This window comes from Manacus vitellinus, unplaced genomic scaffold, assembly GCF_001715985.3.
Source record: "Manacus vitellinus isolate BGI_N305 unplaced genomic scaffold, ASM171598v3 scaffold_22_pilon, whole genome shotgun sequence".
Lineage (NCBI taxonomy): Eukaryota > Metazoa > Chordata > Aves > Passeriformes > Pipridae > Manacus > Manacus vitellinus.
Window position 1 is genome coordinate 2,696,391 of NW_021939632.1, and position 19,941 is coordinate 2,716,331.

The 19,941-nt window shown below is 41.7% G+C and overlaps 1 protein-coding gene across 3 annotated transcripts in view; it reads left to right on the forward strand.

Moving 5' to 3' along the window:
- SNX4 (sorting nexin 4) overlaps positions 1-11,476 on the forward strand; it is a 32,753-nt gene extending 21,277 nt beyond the window's left edge. For 2 of the 3 annotated variants that reach the window (XM_029959868.1, XM_029959869.1), the window contains exons 7-13: positions 33-94; positions 1,576-1,641; positions 5,440-5,529; positions 6,770-6,869; positions 7,607-7,752; positions 9,097-9,211; positions 9,587-9,778. In XM_029959868.1, coding sequence (XP_029815728.1) covers positions 33-94; positions 1,576-1,641; positions 5,440-5,529; positions 6,770-6,869; positions 7,607-7,752; positions 9,097-9,211; positions 9,587-9,634 — 627 coding nt within the window. In that variant the 3' untranslated portion in view covers positions 9,635-9,778. Of the gene's footprint in view, positions 1-32; positions 95-1,575; positions 1,642-5,439; positions 5,530-6,769; positions 6,870-7,606; positions 7,753-9,096; positions 9,212-9,586 lie in introns of all 3 variants that reach the window. The other variant, XM_029959867.1, reaches the window with a different exon arrangement.
- The last annotated feature ends 8,465 nt before the right edge of the window (positions 11,477-19,941 follow it).

Here is a 19,941-nt window from a genome sequence, read left to right on the forward strand (position 1 = left end):
GATGACCAAAACCTGTCTCTGAAACATTTTAGAGGGTAGCAGACCGGCTATATGGTGTCTATAAAGTCCATGGCAACTATGGAAGAGTATTCAGGTAAGAGTTCATCCAGTTTTTAAATACATACAGAGATGTGGGAAGAGAGAAGGGAATTTATTGGTTATGTTGTTATGCTCCTGAAAAGTGTATCTGAATCATTTCATTGTCTATTGAAAAGCTCTGTATTGCAGTACTAATGAGATTGCTGTGTTGCATAGAGTGATCTCCAGATCTGCTGAGCTTAGTCTCTAGTGGAAGACTAGTTTTTTGTTTTGTATGCCAGACCTTTGGGCCTTTTGCTGCTGCGTTGGCATTTTGTTTCTTCAGAAAGTAACTCCCCATCAGTCTTCATGCAGTTATCTCTTAAAAGCTTCTAGGCCCTTTTGGTGGTTAAAAATCAACAATTATATCTATCCAATTTTAGTAGCTTTTTAAAGTGAATTTGCCAATCGTTTTTTTTGATTTATATGAGTGAATTGCATGCTCAAGTTTTCCATCTCACTGGAGAATTAAAGAATCTAAACTTCTGGTTAAGGGAAACCTCCTGCTTCTACACACTGTTCAAGTGCTAAATTTAATTCTCTGGGTTAATGGATTGCAGATGTCTTTCTCACTGGGGGTTTTAAAATGAAATTAGGTGTAGTTCTGTAATAACACAAAGACAAACAAATGTCAACATAAGCAGAGTGGAATGTTTATGAAAAAATGAAGGACAGAATAGATGCATTACATATAAATTATGTGAAATATAAGGGGAACCTCTCCTTTTTTCCTTGTACAAAGAGTTGTGGATGTAATTCTTGTAACTAAGAACTCCAATAAGGTTTCATAAAGCTGAGAACACAATTAAAATCGCAGTGTACATGCCAGGATGTCCAGAATAAGTCTCTTTCTATCTTTAATGTAGCTCTGTTTCTTTCTTTATCTAAATAATCTCTCTAACATAACTAGGTAGTTGTAATAAAGAGACAGTTGCTCTTTTTTTGATATTTTTTTAATGAATAGAACTAAACAACAGTCTACTATGAAAACAGCAACATACATGAAATGGCCTCAGGAGAAGTAAAATGCTTACAAAAGTCAAATCCCACCCTCTGGTTTTTGGAATGAGAGGCTTCTATCTGATGTGTTGTGAGTCTGGAAAGCTTAGTTTCTTCTCGATGAGTATGTTAGACCAAAATCTGTTTTAGAAAGTTCATCATTGTCAGTATCCCCTGCCCCATTTATATTGAGTGCTCGGTGATTTGTTTTAAATAGAGTTTCAGCTCTTTGAACAAGACTTTCTGCTCAAAAGGAATCTCAAACTAAATATATTTGTGACGATGAGCTTTAGGGACAGTTGTTTAACAGAGTGCCATAAATAGCCTCGCCACATTGTCAGTGCTGCTCCTTAGAGAAAGAAAACAGTTTGGCCAAGTCTAACTTTGAGGCAGTTTCCATTCAGGTGTCACCTGGAAAGAAACTGTATACAGGATGCAGCTTATTAACTTCCTTTACCCTTGATGTGTGATGTTGTTTCTCGTTTGTTTTTCCTACAGTGAATGGAGTGCAATAGAAAAGGAGATGGGGGATGGGTTGCAGAGTGCTGGCCACCACATGGATGTGTAAGTACTGACTGAATATCTGATAGTTTGATGTAAGCCAGATGTGGAACTCTCCCTCTTTCCTCTCTTTTCCCTCAACCGTAAAGTACATATGAGTACTGAGAAAGTTGGGGGTGCATTGTTTTTAAGTATACAGTGTTTCTGTGACTTGGATGCAGGCACAGTTTTAGCATCCATATACTGTATTAAGTAGCTCAAAAAGTCTCAGGAGAACCAAAGGGGTTTCTTTTTTTATTATTATTTTGAAATTGTAGAAGTGTTTGGACTTCTTCCAGTTTTTCTTTTAAGCTACTATGCCAGAAACTGGTGGAATACAACTTTAATATACTGCAGACCTGTTGAGATCCATTTGGTTTTGATAGCAGCCATTTGTACCATGCAGTAGGTGGTACACAGGTTTGGACTTGATTATAGAGAATTAAGAAATTTAATTAATCAGCACCAAAACTCCAGTGGATACTTGAAACAAACACTGACTGGATATAATAAAGAATCCTCCCTCTTTGCATAGAATCCTCCCTCTCTGCATCTGTGGAGTCAGTTGGCAGAGTATACGAAGCCCAGCCTTCAAAATAAGAGTGCTCACAGAAGTGATATATAGGCTCATGCTTTCTGCTCTTCAGGTAGTCATGTATAGTAAGTGAAACAGCATTTCTTACCACTCTGATTCCTCTTCTGTAATCCCACAGAACAGATAAATAACAACTCCAGCAAGAGATGGAAGGTGTTTCACACTTCATACAATATTTTTACCGATAAAATGCAATTTGTGTGGAAATAAAGTTATCAGGTTTAGTTTACAGTGCAGATTTACATATGTACTACTGCCTGGTTGTTATTGGTGGTGTCAAGTTATCAAGCTGTCCGTTGCTATTGGCCTTGTCAAATGGAAGAGTTTGAAGAGCCACAACCTCAGCTTCTTCAGAATAATTCTGGTTTTATCAGATCTTTAAGAATTTGAGCCCCTCTGAATAATTTATTCACAATTCTGTGTTTTGGCTAATGTAGTTTGCATCCAAGAAAAGCTATAATATATTTTAGGCAGAGGGCTCTGGTGAGAATAAAGAAATGGAGAATGTGTTCTGCATTCAGAAGAAAAAAAATTGAAGTAGAGGTGAAAATTGAAGAGATTATGAAAATATGGCATGATGTAGTGGAGCTAAGGAATCAAAAGTAGGTTTTGGTGGTTCAGATACACCACACCAAGATTTCAAACACCTAGAAATTAAAGAGTTTGTCTCACTTCTCAGTCAGGAGGCTGACCCTTTCTCCACACATCCAAAGTATTTAATATTTCTGTCTGTAACACAGTTAGGGCTAAAGATCCAGAGTGAAGGCAGTGGGTAACTGCTATTCTAGGTAACTTTAATCACCGCATGAAGCCTGAGGTAGTTTTCCTTGTCTGTCATCTCATCTGCTCTGGCACTCTCCTACAACAGTAATCCCTTAGTGACAATCAAGCAAGAAGCAGCAGCTGTGAGATTCAGGAACTCATTCAATGACCCATGTGGTCTCCTGCCAGTAAGGTTCATATCTATGATCTCTTGAAAGTATAACTTACCAGTTCAGTTATCATTCCCATAACATCAGGCAGGAGTTTATTGCAACAGAAAGCTACTTCAAGAAGGTTGCCTAATATAGATGTTAAACTTCAAGACTAATTCAATTATTCTCTATCTACCCCATATGCTGTGGTCTTTACTAGATGTTTATTTAAACTTATGAGTTGTTATTGTCTAGTATGATCTATAGCTGTTTAATGTTTGGAGAAGACATCCCAAAGCTCTTTGGATGTGTACTTGCTAAAGTGACAGAGTATGCTAAGAAAGTTGGAGTAAATGGCTATAATTCTGGTATTTAAAAGATGAAAGAAAACAATGCCAGACCTTTGATTTCTGTCCTTTATGTTATTAAGGGGTGACCCTTTATCTCTGCATCAACAAGACTGTCATTACAGGTGGAACCAGTCTAAAGTAAAACAGGGATTTAGTTGACAGTTCCCACGAAGGGTGAGAACATGTTAGGTACCTTCAGAACTTATTGCAGCATTTCTCCTTAACATTTTCTCTGGTTTGCCTAAATTTAGGCAGTCAGAAATGTAGCTTGTCTTACTACTATTTTTTTTTTTTTTCAAATAAAGCTCATTATGAAAACCCTGTCTGGGTAAGGTAGGATTTTGTTTGGTGGGATTTCTTGGTTGGGTTTTTTTTCCCTGAAAGTTGTTCTGCCACAAGGAGCTCTAGCACTGCTCTAAATGTAGATCTTACTTGAAATGGAAATGTGGTCCATCTGCTGCCCTGAGAAATCTTAACCACCATATTAAAATTATTGCATTTCAGGACCTAGAAATAGAGAGGGTAAGCCATTTATGACCTATGTGGCTGTAGGATTTTTTCAGAACAAGTGTATTTTTCAACACGTTTTTCAAGTTTGGACTTATTCCTTACTTTGATTTATAATGTGGATTCTTGTTCTTCCTGTTCTTCTATCCCTTCTATATAAACTGATCTGCTGTTGCTGGCCACTTCATATCCTATGTGTATTCATCACCAATAGCCTTGGTAGGGCTTTTCCTGGATGTGCTGTGTCTTTGATTTTGCAGAGCATCAAAACAACTTATCATACTTGCAAACTTATCATATTCATGTAACCAGGTCCCTTTCAGTGTGAAACGCTGCCACTTCTTCCATAGAGCCAGTTGCTGGAGAGGCACAGGGAAAAAGGGAAAAACTCAAGGATTTTGCAAAAACTTGAAAGCCAAGAGGTGCTGTAATTCACATTTGGGTCACATTGTGCTGGTTGCTGACCTATGCTCAGTTCAGAGAGCCTGCAGATGTGCAAGGGATTGCCACATACTTGAGAATCTGAGTTAGCAGAATAGATTAAGGTATTTGTGGTGGGATCTCATTCATTCTCCTTATCTCCAGTGGCTCGTGCCCTGTGTCACGGGCTAAAGTGGCGTCTCATTTCTATTGCTGTGCCAAGCGAGATATGCAGTTACCTCTTTAGCTGTAGGCCTGTGACTGCAAATGTGTCCAAAACAGTCATCTTGGTTAGCAAGAATCTACTAAATACTGTCAAACAAACAGTATAAACTAGAAAAATAAAGTGCTTTTTGCCATTTTTAGGAGACATCGGCCTAAATAACAAAACTCTTATTGAATGCAAGAGCTGCAGAGTTGGTCCAAACCCTTGTACTCCAGATTTTTAGGGTTAAACTTCCTGTTGCTCAGAATTGATATGCTGCACTTACAGAGCAGACAAAGCAACAGACTTTGAAGGAGCTGAAGGGACTTAATGTTGTTGTGTTCAGAGCACCACTGTGAGTTATCTGGTACTTGGGCTGAATAGCAAACCATGAAAGCAGCCTCTTCGCTTTTCAGAAGATATCATGTTCACATTCCTGTGCCTTAATGCTTTAAGCCTTCCAGGATTTCTTCTGCACCATGTCTTTTTTTTTTTGCCTTGGTGCTGCCTATGAAGAAAAGGAAGAAATTGGTTTTCTTTCCTGTAAGAAAAACTGCCTCATCTTCAGCAGGAAACTTATGATAGATTTTGTACTTGTCAAAAGATTGATTGTAGTAACAACCAAAGAAACAGGCCTACGGGAATGCTTGCATTAACTGATTCAGAGTTTAATTAAAAACAAAGGAAAAACCCTTTCTGGAAGTATCCTTCACTGTTTTATTTTGCGACTAGTGTTTCTGTCAAACATGTGTCCTCCCTTGTTACTGGATGTGTTATCCTTAAAGGTTAAATTTAGCAACTTTATATTTAACTATGACTGGTTTTCCCTAGATATGCAGCTTCTATTGATGACATTCTGGAAGAAGAGGAACACTATGCAGATCAGCTGAAAGAATATCTCTTCTATGCAGAAGCACTACGGTATGTACAGAAGTTTATAGCTCAAATGGAAGCTGTAGTCCTTTTTTTTAATTTTGTGTTGATGTTGAATTTAGTTTGGTATCCTCTTCTGCTCTCTGAAAAAGGGAAATTTCAATGTTGTGGAGTCTCCATGTTATCCTCTCTTATTTTGCTCACTCATTTGATTGCCATGTGAGTGGCAATACAAATTAGAACTGAGCTGATTAATAGTGAAAAGACAAATGTATACTGTAGAATAAAGCTGTTTATTCCTATGGTTCCACTGTTTCCTCGGCTTCCAGTCTAATAGTGCCCCAATGTGCTGAAAGCTTCAGCTTTCAGATGAGATAGGCCAAACAGAACTGCTACAGCCATTATAAATTCTAGGAACTTTCAAACTGCCCAATATAACTTTCATCAGCTGTACGGTCTTGTGCATGTAAATACTGATTTCTTTGTTTGGTTTTGTTTTACTTTAGTCTTTGTCAAGCAGTCATCCCTTACAAGTGTGGACACAAAAGCAAATTGCTTTATGCTGTAAGACTTTGCCTAAAGCAATTGTGCTTTCAGAGGGCTGGCTCTGAACCTCTTGGAGAGGCACAGTAGTGCTGTAGGGAATTGGGTTGGCGAGTGTGACGGCTGCTGTGTGGGAGCCCAGAGCACTGGTAGCCTCTCCTGGGAGACGGATGTGCATCCGGCAGTGGAGTACGGATGTAAGCATCAGCAGCCCACACAGGACTGGGACTTAGTGCAGGTGGTCAGAGGAAACTCCTCTTTTCCAGATGAAAGGCACTGTGTGAATCTAGAAACAGTTTCTTGTTTCATTGTTTAAAAAATAAAATGTGAGGAATTTTATGATTGACTAATAGATTGCTGCTGTGACAGGTGCCGTCTCCAGGTACCTTTTGTCAAAGGTGTGATTTTTCTGTCATGTATTTTGAATAAAACTATTTTACAGTGGTGTCCTTAAGTGGGTGGTAGGGCTTGTATTGCTGAGTGTGTCTTAGAATGATTCTAAGAAGAGGAGCAGAGTGCTGCTGCACTAAGAACTTTATTTACTTTGATCCAAGCTTGCTTAACTACAGCATTTGCAGAGTTATACAGTCTATGATAAGGCTGTTGAATCTGAGCTAAGTAAATAACTGGAGGTGCTTCCTGTCAAAAAACAAACAAGACATGATGCCATTTGTAAAATTTACATGAAGGGAAATGTAGTAAAACAAAGGATTATGTGACAGATCTTTCATTACTTACTTTTCAGGGCAGTTTGCAGGAAACATGAACTAATGCAATATGATTTGGAAATGGCTGCACAGGACTTAACATCTAAGAAACAGCAGTGTGAGGAGCTGGCAACAGGAGTGAGTCTTTTTCCACTTTCTTCTCCAAGATGCCTCTTTTTTTAATTTATTTTTTATTTGAGCCAAGTTACTTAGAATGACATTTAAATGGCACCAGCATGCTGGCTGCTGTTTATGAGAAGCGGTATCATATGAGCTCTAGACATCTGAGGTTTAAAGTAACTTGGTTCTTAGTGACTTAAGCTGTTTGTGCCAAACTTCTTTTATTGAATACTGAGGAAGAAAGAGTTGCAGTAAATATGACTTGAGCAGAATAACACAGACAACTCTATCCTAAAGATCAAAATTTTGGGAATTCTAAAAGGCTTCCTCTGCCTTTTGAATAGTGGGTGTTACTGATATGTGGTGTTAGCCTCTTTTATATGGAAGGTAATGTTATCTAAAATATTATCTGGATATGGTAACTGACAATTTTTTACAATTCTTAATGTTGCTTCTGGATCTATTAGTGTTCTAAACAGAACTCCTTTATGGCTTTTCTTTCTCTTAGTTTCTTTCCTAATTCAGTAGGAAGACTGCTCTGAAAGTTTATCAGCCTTAAAGAGTTTGAACATCAAATTACTTCCTCCTCACTTTGCCTGGTCTAATGTGAGCCAACATAGTTACCTACCAGTTAATGAAATGGAAGTTAAAGCAAAAAATCCGCCAAATAATAAGCACAAATGCCAGTAAAAATCACCTGATGTCTTGTGGCTGTGCTCAGGAATTCCAAATCTAGTGTGTCTTTGTTTTTGTAGACTGTGAGAACTTTCTCCCTGAAGGGGATGACCAGCAAGCTCTTCGGGCAGGAAACCCCTGAGCAGAGAGAAGCCAAGATAAAGGTTCTAGAAGAGCAGATACAGGAAGGAGAAGAGCAATTGAAGTCTAAAAATCTGGAGGGCAGGTAAATGGGCTTGACTGTCTCAAAGAAAACACAGGGCTTGTCTTAGCAAAAGTCCTTGACTGGATGCTCTTGAAGGTGTTTGCATTTTATAAGTGTTTTTAATATATTCTTGGTGTTTATGAGCTGTCTATAAAAGCTCCTGTCAGCTGCAAGTTGTGAAATAAAGTGCAGTACATGCAGTTAGCTTCTGGTCTGAGTGTATGGCTTATGTAAAACCTGATGACTTTCCCAGTTACTGAGCCCACTCTAATGGCTAACTTGCATGCTTTTATGTTCAACTAGTAATATATTTAGCAGGTGGGCTTGTGGGTCTGCAGCTGAGTAGGCTGAGGCTCAAAAGCTGATGTGCTTCAAATATGGTATTTAGTTTGGTTTACGTGTATGGGTCCTGAGCTTGTGTTCTGCATCCTCTCATATGGGGGACAACTGACTCCTGTTTGAAAGAGATTAGAAGCTCTGGTGAGTTGTGTTTGAGTAACTGCTTCTTGGTGCTCTAATGACATTTTCTTCAGGAATGCAGAAATGAAAAATAGAAGCCAACATTCCTAAGGTGATGTGATTGTGTCAAAGCACGTTTGTCATATAGCACAAGGGGTAAACGTGGTATCTCCTAATGTGTTAGTGTTAGAGCTGGAAAGATAAGACTGGTTCATGAATAGTTCAAAACAACAGTAAATGCAATTTCTTAATCATTTTGACAGATGTATTGGAGATGTGCTTTTGTAGCTCTGGAAGCAATTTTCAAGTGAATACTTGCCTTGTATGTAAAGTCCAGCACAAATGAAAGTATGAATTACAGATATCTGCCTCCATTTTTGTTAAAGAGACCTGACCACAAATCACCAAACCAAAATTAGTTTCTGAAGTGAATTGTCCAAGTAAATTTGCATGTTTGCTGTACTTGACAGTCTTGCATCCCGAGTTTTCACATTGGGAAGATGAAGATTCTGACTTGACAACTGAAAAAGAAACATGCAATGTTTTGTGCTGAACGTCTGCATAAAGATTTAGTTACCCCAAAGGAATCTGAAGAAAAATGTGTATTCTGACTTACGCTGCTTCTATGGCAGTGATGCTTCCTGGGGAAAAAACCCCACCAAACAAACATCCTAATGTGTCCTGTGAAACTGATTCTCTAGGTTAAAAACCTTAAGAATAAGATGGAGAATTAGGTAGTAGTACCAGTTATTAAATGAGGACACCGAAGGATACATAATAATTGCAGGACTTGGTTTACTCTCTGTCAAACACAGCTGCTCTACTGAGAGTCCAGAAGAAGGAATGTGAGCTGAGGATGGAACACTTAAAACACTTACTAACAGAGATAATTGCTTTTAATTTCAGAGACTTTGTGAAAAGTGCCTGGGCTGACATTGAACGGTTTAAGGAGCAAAAGAATCACGATTTGAAGGAGGCACTTATAAGCTATGCTGTTATGCAGATTAGCATGTGCAAAAAGGTACGTTTGGCTTGTGAAAGGCCAGGCCAGTATATTTATTATATCAGCAGGGGGACAGATGCAGACTTTCAATAACTAGGAACGTGGCAGTCACAGAAGACTGGAAATCACTAGCATAAAACCTCCCACATATTCCATCCCACTTGAACTCAGTGACATGTTAATGTTGATGTGTATATATATATATAGATAGATATAGATATGTATATATAAAGTAGACATTTGTGGTCCAGTTTCATTGTGGTCTCTGCCTTATTCTTGTGTGAAGTTCTATGGGACTTCTTTGTAGAGTCTTCTGTAGAAGAAAGTCTGTGGATGAGGTTTGCAAATAAAGTATATTCCCACCTATTGATTTTTTAATTGTTTTTTTAAAAGGGAATTCAAGTTTGGACAAATGCAAAGGAATGCTTCAGCAAGATGTGATTGTCTGGAAATGAGTTTCTCCTCCAAGTGCCAGAGAATGGAAGCACAGTATATAACACCAATGTTAAGTTGCTACATGACTTACATACAAATCATGAAATAAATGTAATTGTTAATAAAGGATGAAAAGGACATGTTGTTAAATGTTTAGCCCTGACTGCCACTTCTGTGGCATGTTTTATATGTGGGAGCAAATAATGCAGGGGTTAAAGAGTTACTGAAAACTACAGCTCTGTATTGGGACAAAGGTATAAGGAAACTTATCCCAGCAAGTATGAACTGAACTGTTCTGAGACTTGTGAAACACCATGCTCTGTAATGTGTAGATCACTTCCAGATGCCCTTCTTTGCAGCCCTTGCTGTTTAGAATTTTTAATGCTCAAGGGTTCTTTGGTTTTATAATGGGGCACACAGTTGTGTTCTCGAGGTTTACACCGTAAGAGGACAAAAAATGAAATATTGTAATTCCTAGAGTTCATATTTAAATGCCTTTGCATGTCCATAGAGAAAAATACTTTTCCAGAGTTCAGGTTAAGCAGTCTCAAGCTCCTGAGATGTTTGAAACTCTCTACAGTAGAGGTGTTGTACAGTGGTTTGATAACAATATTCTGCATTTACTGGTTCCCACTTCAGTTTTGATACGGGCATTGATTTCTTATTAAACTTCTTTCTGCAAGTAAAGGAGACTGGTGATCCAGCTGAGCAGCAAAACCAAAGTCAAAGCTGGTAAGAAGCAGATGCAACTTCTGTTTGGTTGTTTGGAACCTGTTTACACTAGATGTGAATCTGGCCTGTGGCACCTTCTTGTGACTGAAGTGGTTTGGTTCTTGAACAAATAGTTCCTAATGAAGGTGCTGAAATAAAAAACCTGCAGCTTCTGTAGTACTTCAGAGCAGTGATGTGCAGAATCCACAATGAACCAAGGTGTCTGTTTGGCCCTTGTAATGATGTTTCAATGTGTGTGTGTGTGTGTGTATATACACACCTGTATGACATGATTTGCAGTTGCAGGTATTTGCATTAAATGTTTCTAATTATGAAAATCACTACTGTCTAATATTGGGCTTTTTCTACATCCGTACTGAAAGTTCCTGAAGTCTTGTGGAATTGTCAGAATTGATTGCTAGTCATGGAGAAAGCTTTGTAATATTCTGTTGAAAAGTGTATTTAATTATTCTGGCTTATAACACTACTCAGATTTTTTTTTTTAAGAGATACTCCAGAAAGTGCTTACATGTTCTTTTGATAAAACTTATCTAAATGTAGTTCCTGATATGTCCCATGTTACTTTTGTCTCTGCAGCATTTCTTTTCTATAAAACCATTGTAAAGAATTCATAGGTCTGGTGTACACTACAGCTTAAAACTCTGAAGTAAAATGCTGGTCACTCTGATAACCTGTGTTGGCTTTTTCAAAGCATATGACAGTGACACACCTGGCTGAGAGATGATGTTGGGCAGGAAGAGGCCTCTCCATTTAACATTTACAAGGAGAAGTGTTGTTCCATGCAGAGGTCGCAGTACCTGGTTCCGATACAGGCTGAAGGACTCTTACATTCCAAACCAAGAAGTTGCACACTTGATGTATTCAGTAAACCTTCTAAAGGAGTGGTGCCTTAATACAATACCATGAGGCGCTCAGAGTAGGTATTTTTCATGCACTTTGATTTTTGGTAGATCTTTCTGGTGCCTCTTTCCACACGTCACTTGCTGTACAGCTCATTAAATGTATTAGTATGCCTTTTTTTTTCCTTGCTAGTTGTACTAAATTTAAGAAGGGAACAAAATGGTTCTTGTAAGTTTTGTGCCAAAAAAAAGATAAATAAAATTGGTCTTTGATATTTTTGTTATGTTGTTTTTTGTGAAAGCACTGTCTTCCAGTTCTGAAAACTGCTGTTTGATTAATCAGTTCTTGTCCATCTTAGCTCTCAAGTGGCCTCCAAATTTGGGTTTAAAATTCAGTAAATTGTGCACAGCTTGCCTTTTAGGTGAAGAATGTAGTGCTAAGGCCAAAATTAGATGCTTGTTGCAAGTCAGCTGTCTGAATTTCATGTGTATCTTCACCTAGGTAGGAGAAGACGTGTTTGAAAACAGTTTGCATTGTTTGACAGAAATTGGGTGAAAGGCGAATTAAGGATAATTTGCAATATCTTTATTGCTTTTACCTCTGTGTTTCCAGAAAAGCATTGCATGTGATGTGTGTACTTGGGGATCTTGGCAAACAGTGAAGGTTTCTCCTCTTAGCTTTTTAACTTTTTAAGGTGAAACCAGCTAGTTAATGGCTGTTTCCATGTGGGTAAAAGTGCCCGTGTGACACATGTACACTTGTGAAATGTGCGTTTTTCCAGTTACAGTGTGGATTTAACTCCTGTGACTTGTTCCACTTTGCCTCAGTGAGCTTCCTTCAGTTACCCCATAAACATCAAAATTTGGTGGGAGGCCTTGAGAACAGTAGCAGGAAGGAAGACCATTTTAACTCCATCTTAGTAAAATGTTTGTATATGAATGTGTTTACCTGCCTGGATCATCTGATTTGCTGCCCCTGTCACTCCTGTCCCAGGAAGCTTTGCTGGGTGGATTATCACTGCTCATGCCATCTCTGACCTTTCCCATTACTGCTGGGACCTTGACATGTCAGTGCATTTTAGTTGCTACTGTTGTCTGCTCCTGAAATGTAGCTGGGGTGAGGGAGCCTGCTGAAATGGTTTTATGGACTCTTTTTTTAATGTTGTGTTGTTTCAGTATCTGGCACATCAGCCCAAGCAGTGCTAACCCAGCAGCTGTGTGCAGGGACTACCTTGGCAGGCGTAGAGCAGATCCTGGTGCTCGTGTCCACACTGAGGAGTTTGCCTGGTGCAGGAAAGTGGTGGCTGTGGCCAAACATGCAGCAGTCCCGGAGCAGCTGGCTTGGCTGGGAGCACTGCATCTGACAATGGGAGACCTTGTTTTCTTGTGTCACTCTCCCTACCACTGAAATTCCTTTGTGCATTTTAGTTCGAGAAACGACAAACACTTTCTAATGTTGCCTGAAGGATTACAGGGAAGGAAGTAGTCTTAATTCCCCACACTTGTCATACAATGGCAGGGCAGGGCTCCAACCCCTGTTTTGTTGTGCCCCTGTTCTCCATATCCCTGGTGCCTCTGTCTTGTATTTACCTCCAGAGCTCTGTGGGGAGGGACAAGGTGTAATAAAATCCCCCATTACAGGGCTGCTCTGTAATAATGCAAAGAAAGAAAGCAAGCGGAATGGGAGCTGGGAAACTTGGCGCACAGGCCTTGGTGACCAATGCAAACACAAAATACTTGTGCATGACCAGTAAAAGCAGTTGCCTGTGTAAGCAGTGGCTTTGCTGCTGCCACAGAGCCCATGTCTGCTCCTGCCTGATGGGCTCCCACTTACTTCCCCAGCAGAGCTGTGTGTCTCAGGGCAGGGCTATCTCCCTAAGGTTTGTGAGGCTAGCTGCTGTTTTCTGGTTCTTCTTGGTGTGATACAGTGTTACCAAAAGGATCTCACGATTCTGACTTGTGGAGGGTCAAATGCAGAGAAACTTCCCCCTTTCTTCCCCCGCTGCCTTTTTTGTTGCTTTTGAATGGTTTACCTGGAGTGGCCTTCCCAATGCTGTGTTTTCTTCAAAAAGAATCTTCTGGCTCTGACTTGTAGAAGATATCTAAAACATGAAACAAAGACAAATTGGAAAGGATTTTGGATGGATTTGGAGAAAAACAGCTCCAGAGAGTGAAAATACAGAGTATTTTTGAGATAAGGGGAGATGGTGCCGTGCTTGGACAGGCAAGGACAGAGTTAAGCTGCATATGAAGCTCCTCCTGTTTTGAGGAGAGATGCACAAGAGGGTGAGGAAGTAAGGAGAAGACAAGAGACAGGGAACAGGCAGGAGGGAGAGCAGAGATGGAATGGGTGGAGGAACTGGAGAGGATAAAGGTGGAAAGCTTCTGTACCTGGAGGCTGGGCTGTGCAGGAGAAGGGGAAAGCAGCACTGTGTGGTCCTTGTTTTGGAGAGGTAAAAAAAGGGAGGGAGGTGGTAACAAGAGGTAAGGAAGTTTCAAGGGCTGTCAAAGGCAGCTATCTAATACTAATGACAGTATAATGATAATACCTGAGTGAAACCTGTAGTGGTGAATGTGGTCTTGGAGTTCAGCACTGATAATGGTGTATCATTTCTCCTCAGCTTAGAAGGAGAGATGTATTTTTTTCTCATATTTTGTATCTGTACCTAATACAATCATTTTGACTTTTCCAAATAAATAAAACAGGAGAAGCAGCTTCAGTCTCCAAAAATGTAGCATGGACTTCATGGACACTCCGATCCTACAAACACCAGCATAATCAGCCATGGGATCTGGGGAGCCTCTTGGCTGATGCAGCTCTAAAACAGGCTGCCCCACGTACCACCACTATCCCAGGGACTACAATTAATAAATAGCTGCTTCATCTGCAGCAAACATGTTCTGTTACCTGTATATATCGTGGCATATGATAACACCAACGACATTCTCTTCAGAAAGCAGCTATAAGTGTCCGCAGAAGATGAAAGGTGACATTGTGATGAGGCTTCCCTGGATGTTAAGGTGGAAAATGATGTAGTCGGAGGGAAAAGGCAACCCCGACTGCCCTCTTGTGGGTCTCCAGCAGGAGCTCGCAGGGACCGGGATACAGCTGCGGTGGGAGGGAGGCGGGCACCTTCTCCCCTCCTGCCCTGCAGAGGTACGAGAACCATCGAACAGCTGGGGTGTAATGGAAGCCTAAATACGAGGGGATGGTTAACCTGGAGCAGATTTCCATGCAGGATTTAGTGATGAGTTTGTGTCTTCTTGTAGGTTGCTGTTAATAGCACCATGTGTTACACCGTGATTTGCAGCTTGTGTGCAGGTTCCTTGGGCGCCTTTCACACCACAAAAATGCAACTGTGAGCTGCACTTAAAGGTTTATGAGCTAGCAGTATTTTTTTATTTTTAATAACTGCTTGGAAGTGGTGCCAGCTGCATGGTCAGAAGGAATGATCTATGGCTACTTGTGTAAGCTGCAGTCCTGTGTAAGAGATGGCAAAGTTGCCCTGGCCCAGTGCTGCTTTGAATGAGCTTTTCTCTGGTGACAGAGAGGCCAAATCTCATGATGGTTGTTCCAGGGCCTAAAAGCACAGACTTTATTTCCAGCCTCACTTGTTTGCTATTAGATTCCAAACAAAGGGCTGGTGGCTCCTGCCTGCTCACCTCTGATGGCCCTGCAGATACTGGATGCTCAGGGAGCAGCAGGGAAGAGCCATGCTGTGCCAAGATCCCCCTGGAGCCAAGTGACAGAGCTGCGTTTGCCAAACTGGAGTGGACATTGCAACAGCCACAGCAGCATTCCCATTCCCATGTGACATTCCCTGTGCTCCTCCATGGACTGTGTCAGCCACGAGGTAATCCTGATCATTTCAAGCTACACCAGGTGCTCCTGCTGTCTCTCAGAGTGGCTCTTCCCCCAGCCAGCCCACACTGGGGCCGCATGGAGCCACCGACCTGCTCCTTGTTTGCTTCCATCAGGTGACTCATCACTGCTTCCCAGCAGCACAGCCTCCTCTTCTTCAGTGGCCCTCTAATCCTTTCCACCTCCACCTCACCCGTGGTCTCAGTAATGCTCTTACTGCCCAGGCTCCCAGTAAAGACACTGACCAGCACAAAGCCAATGCGAGGACTCAGCGGGACCCTGCTTCCCCAAAGAGTTCCTATTTCCATTTACATCCTGAAGCCTTTGACCAGGTTTTAATTTATTTTAGGGATTGCTAGGCTGGCTCTCTGCTTTCTGATTAAGAGCAGGACCAGCCCAACCAGAATGAGAAGAGCTGTGATATGGTGAATTGCTGCATTAATGCTATTGCTCCATCAAGGAAACTGTAATCTCTTAAAATGAGAATTAATTTGACAGTATTTGTTTTTTCGTGAACGTGTTGATTGGCGCTAATCTCTTTTAACTCTGTATCAACTATTCTTTTCCCAGGGATTAATCTCAGACTGACAGGCCTATAGTTATCCAGTCTCTGTAACTATATATTTTTATAAACAGATGAAATATTTGACTTCTTTCAGCCTTGAGGAATGCCTCCTGAAATCCAAGACTTGTTGGAAATCAACGTCCATGGTTCAGAGATCTCTTATGTTGGGATTTCTATAAGCTTGAGAAAAAGCTATATGGATCTGGAGATACAGGCATTAATTTAAGGCAGCTGGTGTCTAGTGCTGTACCCTGTATGTGACTCAGGAGAAAAGATCTCCTCGTGATGGAGCTAATGCACAGCTGTGCCTGATGAAGAGTCCGCACGAAGTGTGATTTGGTTTTAACATCCTCCCAAATGAAGTGAAAAGCATATCCTTGTGTAGTTTAACACAGTATTACATTATAATTCTATGCTGTTGCTGAAATTTGACCAAACTCTCCAACATCTTGGAATAAAAGTAATGAATTAACCTTTGAACGATGTCATGTGTCTGCAATATTCACTGATGGAGTGGGCTAGTTTCACAGAATCACAAAATATTCTGAGTTGGAAGGCACGCACAAGAATCACTGAGTCCAGCTCCTGGCCCTGCACAGGACCATCCCCAGGAGTCACACCATGGGCCTGAGAGTATTGTCCAAGCACTTCTTGAGCTCTGTCAGCCTTGGTGCTCTGACCACTGTCCTGGAGAGCCTGTTCCAGCACCAACCATGCTCTGAGTGAAGAACCTTTTTCTAATATCCAACCTAAACCTCTCCTGACACAACTTCTGGCCATTCCCTTGTGTTCTGTCACTGATCACCACAGAAAAGAGATCAGTGCCTGCCCCCCCTCTTCCCCTCATGAGGAAGTTGTAGACACGGAGGCACCATTTGGTCTGGGTAGCCTCCTTTCAAAATCTAAAATCCTTCTCAGTGTTAAATCTTCCCTGATACATCTTGCTTCCTTAAAGATAACTAATCTTTTCTAACCTCTAACTTCTCTTTATGTTTGCCATTAGCATTCCTCCCCTTTCTGCAGTACTTCACCTGATTGTATTTCTCCTGTAAGCCAGGATAGGGATTTGAACATGGCATTGCTTTTTCCAATTTCAGGGCACTTACTTAAAATATCCAGAAATAATTGCTGGTGATCATTCACTTTCTGTTCAAACTCCTTCTCCCTGCTGATGAAGTTACTGCTATTTTTAGCTTTAAAATGCTAAATACATAGTGCTTAGCTGGGCTTTTTCTGTTTCCTACCAACAAATGTAACGATTGGGATTACAAGGCAATTTAGTGTTTACTGGGTTTCATATTACTTTTAAATTTGAAAACATTTCCTTTTTCTCTCTCATGTTGACATCCACTATGGAGCTTCCTGGGCTGGAGTTAAATGAAAGTGACAATAAGTAAAATAAAGTGATGTTTGCCAGCAAACATGTGAGTGGCAGGACAGAAGCCTCAGTGGTGCTCCTTGGCAGATGGTCCTGGAGAATTATTGACTCCATTCAGGTGAAGTTTCTCCTTTCTCCTTACACCAGTTACTAGAGTGAGATGGCATTTGCATTGTAGTACTGGAGGTCCCCAACAAACACACAGGGACTGGGGAGCTGGGTCTAATGGAGATGTTCCTGGAGGGTCACAGGGCAGCAGGCTCCAGATTTGGGGGTGCTGACAGGATTTGGCTGGTTTTAGGAGAGCAGAGGGTGGTGAGGTGCTGTAGGACCCTGCCTTTGGGAGCTAATTAACCTCTGTGTTGCAAGATCCCTCTTTGAGTAGGCAGATAAGGATATAGAGGGGAAATTAGCTGTTAATAGGAGCAGGGTTGGAGATAAGCACAGGGAAAAAACCACAGAGCTCTGCAAGCCCAGCTGGAGGTTTGGGCAAGGTTGTGTTTGGGAAACACAGGCCCAGCTGGTGGAAGAGTATGTTTATAAATTTGGCTTTCAGGACTGATTCACATGAACCTGCCGTGGTCAAGAGATGGCTCTGCTCAGCAGCAGAGCTGGGATTACTTCTTCACATGAGGAGCAACATGTGGGATGCAAGAGCCCTGGACCTGAGCAACAGAGCTGAGCATTGGTGCCTCAGGTTAGAGTGGCCTGTGTAGGGTGAGATGGCAAGTTTTCCTGAGCTGCCTGAGCAGGTAAACATGCTTGTTGGTTCAAAAGTTGTTCCTGTCATCTTTGCCAGATGGGTAACCTTCCTCTCTTGTCATGTACCTTTCTGCCTTCCATTGGTGTTAGTGCTTTGTCATGTGTATCTTTCCACCAGGTGTTGGTAACACCCTTGTGCCAGGTTTGTGCCTGCAAATGGCTCGTAACAGGTGATTTTATGTGTTACCCACTCTGTAGCAGGCAACTGGTCCATTTCCTTCATTGCTTTTGTTCTGAACATCCCAGCTCCATGGCTGTTCCCCTTCATCCTCCCTTCATGCTGGTTCAGTCCCTTCCAAGTTGTTCAGTCTGCCTGATGCTGATGCTCACAAAATTGGGGTGGCTTCTACTGATATGGTGGCCATCCACAGTACACAAACCTTAATCTTTCACTTACAGTGTGATTGCACTCTTGATTTCTTTCTGTTCTTCCTATCTATTAGTTGTGGATGGAAAGGGTCTCAAAAAATGTTGCTGAGTTATGTTGTGCATAGTCCCCTTAAGTCCTCACCAATGGTCCCAGTCTCCTGGGATGTACATTGGCAAGGATGGCACTGCTTCTTTACAGGTGGTTCCATAATTATCTGTCCCTGGAAATTTAAGCTTAATTACATTTGATTATGTATTGGTTCTAGAAAGGCAGGAATGGTGTCTCTTGAAGAACATTTTTCTGTCATTCAGAAAGATGTGGTGTTTTGCTGAAGAGCTCTCTGGGCAGCATGGATTGCCTTTCAGGTTGGGTTGAGCAGCCTTGGTCAGCACTGCTTCTCCTCTTCCTGTCTGTTTTCCTGCCCTTTCCCCTTCTGTCTCCAGCTAAATGTGCTTTGTCCTTTTTTTCTCATGTTTAAAAACTGCAGAAATTCTTGCTTAGCCTTGATGAACCATGTCCCTGGCAGTCACTTTTCTTTTTTCCCCCATTGTCCTTACAGAGTGAGTGGCAAGCTGGGTCGTCCAAGAGTTCTTCAGCTGCTGCATCAACACTTCCCCTCCCAAAGCAGTGATTTTCTTGTAGCAGAGTGATCACGGTGCACTTCAGAGGAACCTCTCCTGCTGCAGGCCAGTGATGTGGCAAGAGGGGCACTTCCCCCACTGCCCCTGAGAGCGTATTATATTCTGTTCATGTCTCAGCAGCTGTCCCTGAACAAGGGACATTTCTGGAGCCAATGAATGGAAAAGCAAACTGCTGTGTGGCTGTATGGGAGCTCTAAATCCAGTTAGTAGATTGCCATAATCTGGGGAAAGAAAGAAAAATAAAACACAAACCTTGAAATAGCCTCCTCTCGCTGACTGATTGTAGCTTTGTTGTAGTCCCTTAGGTCAACACACACCAAAGATGTTTCTTGACCTCCAAGTGTTTGAAGAGGCTAATATTGGGAAGGACAAGCTGCTCTGCTGAGTGTAAAGTTGCAGTCTGACTCACATGTCCCAGAAGACAGGATCTGGAGTAATTTCCGTGTAGCATCCCTTGGTGCTGGGAGTGAGAGTTGGTCACATCCCAAGGTAGGTGTTTCAGGCAGTTTTGAAGGAATTGCTCCCTGGAGAACCCTCTCTGTCTGCCTCAACTGCACAGGGAGTTGCAGAGAGATAATTAGATTTCAGACATAGTCTCCCCTAAATGATGAACAGAACAGAAGCTGTAGAGGATTGCTGTGGGTTTGCTTTTGAAGACTTTGCCCTCTTTTTGTCAGTAAATATTAGAAACTGGGAATTTTACAGAGCCTTCTTGGGTTTGGTCCAGAAACACCAGCTTTGCTGTTCTCTAGGAAAGGGAACCCCTATCTTATAGATGGTTTTTTTTCCCTCTTCCTCCGGAAAAAAAAAAAAAGTTTTCAGGTTGATGTCCCACTGGCATCTGGGTTTATGTGCTTGAAGAGCAGGACACTAATCCCAGAGGAACCAGACAGTGGCTGGAGAGCTGGGCGTTGTTGCCGAATATGTGCTTTGCCTATCGGGACGGCTGTAGGCTGGCAGAGCAGAGTCACCTGGCGGTATCCAGGCTCCCTGTGCACAGAGCCGCTGCTAATCTGCAGACGAATGTGTTTCAACAGGAAAAATAAATCTTGCCCGTACCTGTGCTCGTTTGCTCCTGCCGGAGCCAAATCGCAGCGCCGCGCCTGGCCCGGGGCTGCTTGGAGGCAGCGCCCAAGCCAACGTCACTGCTCGGGTCGGAGGCTC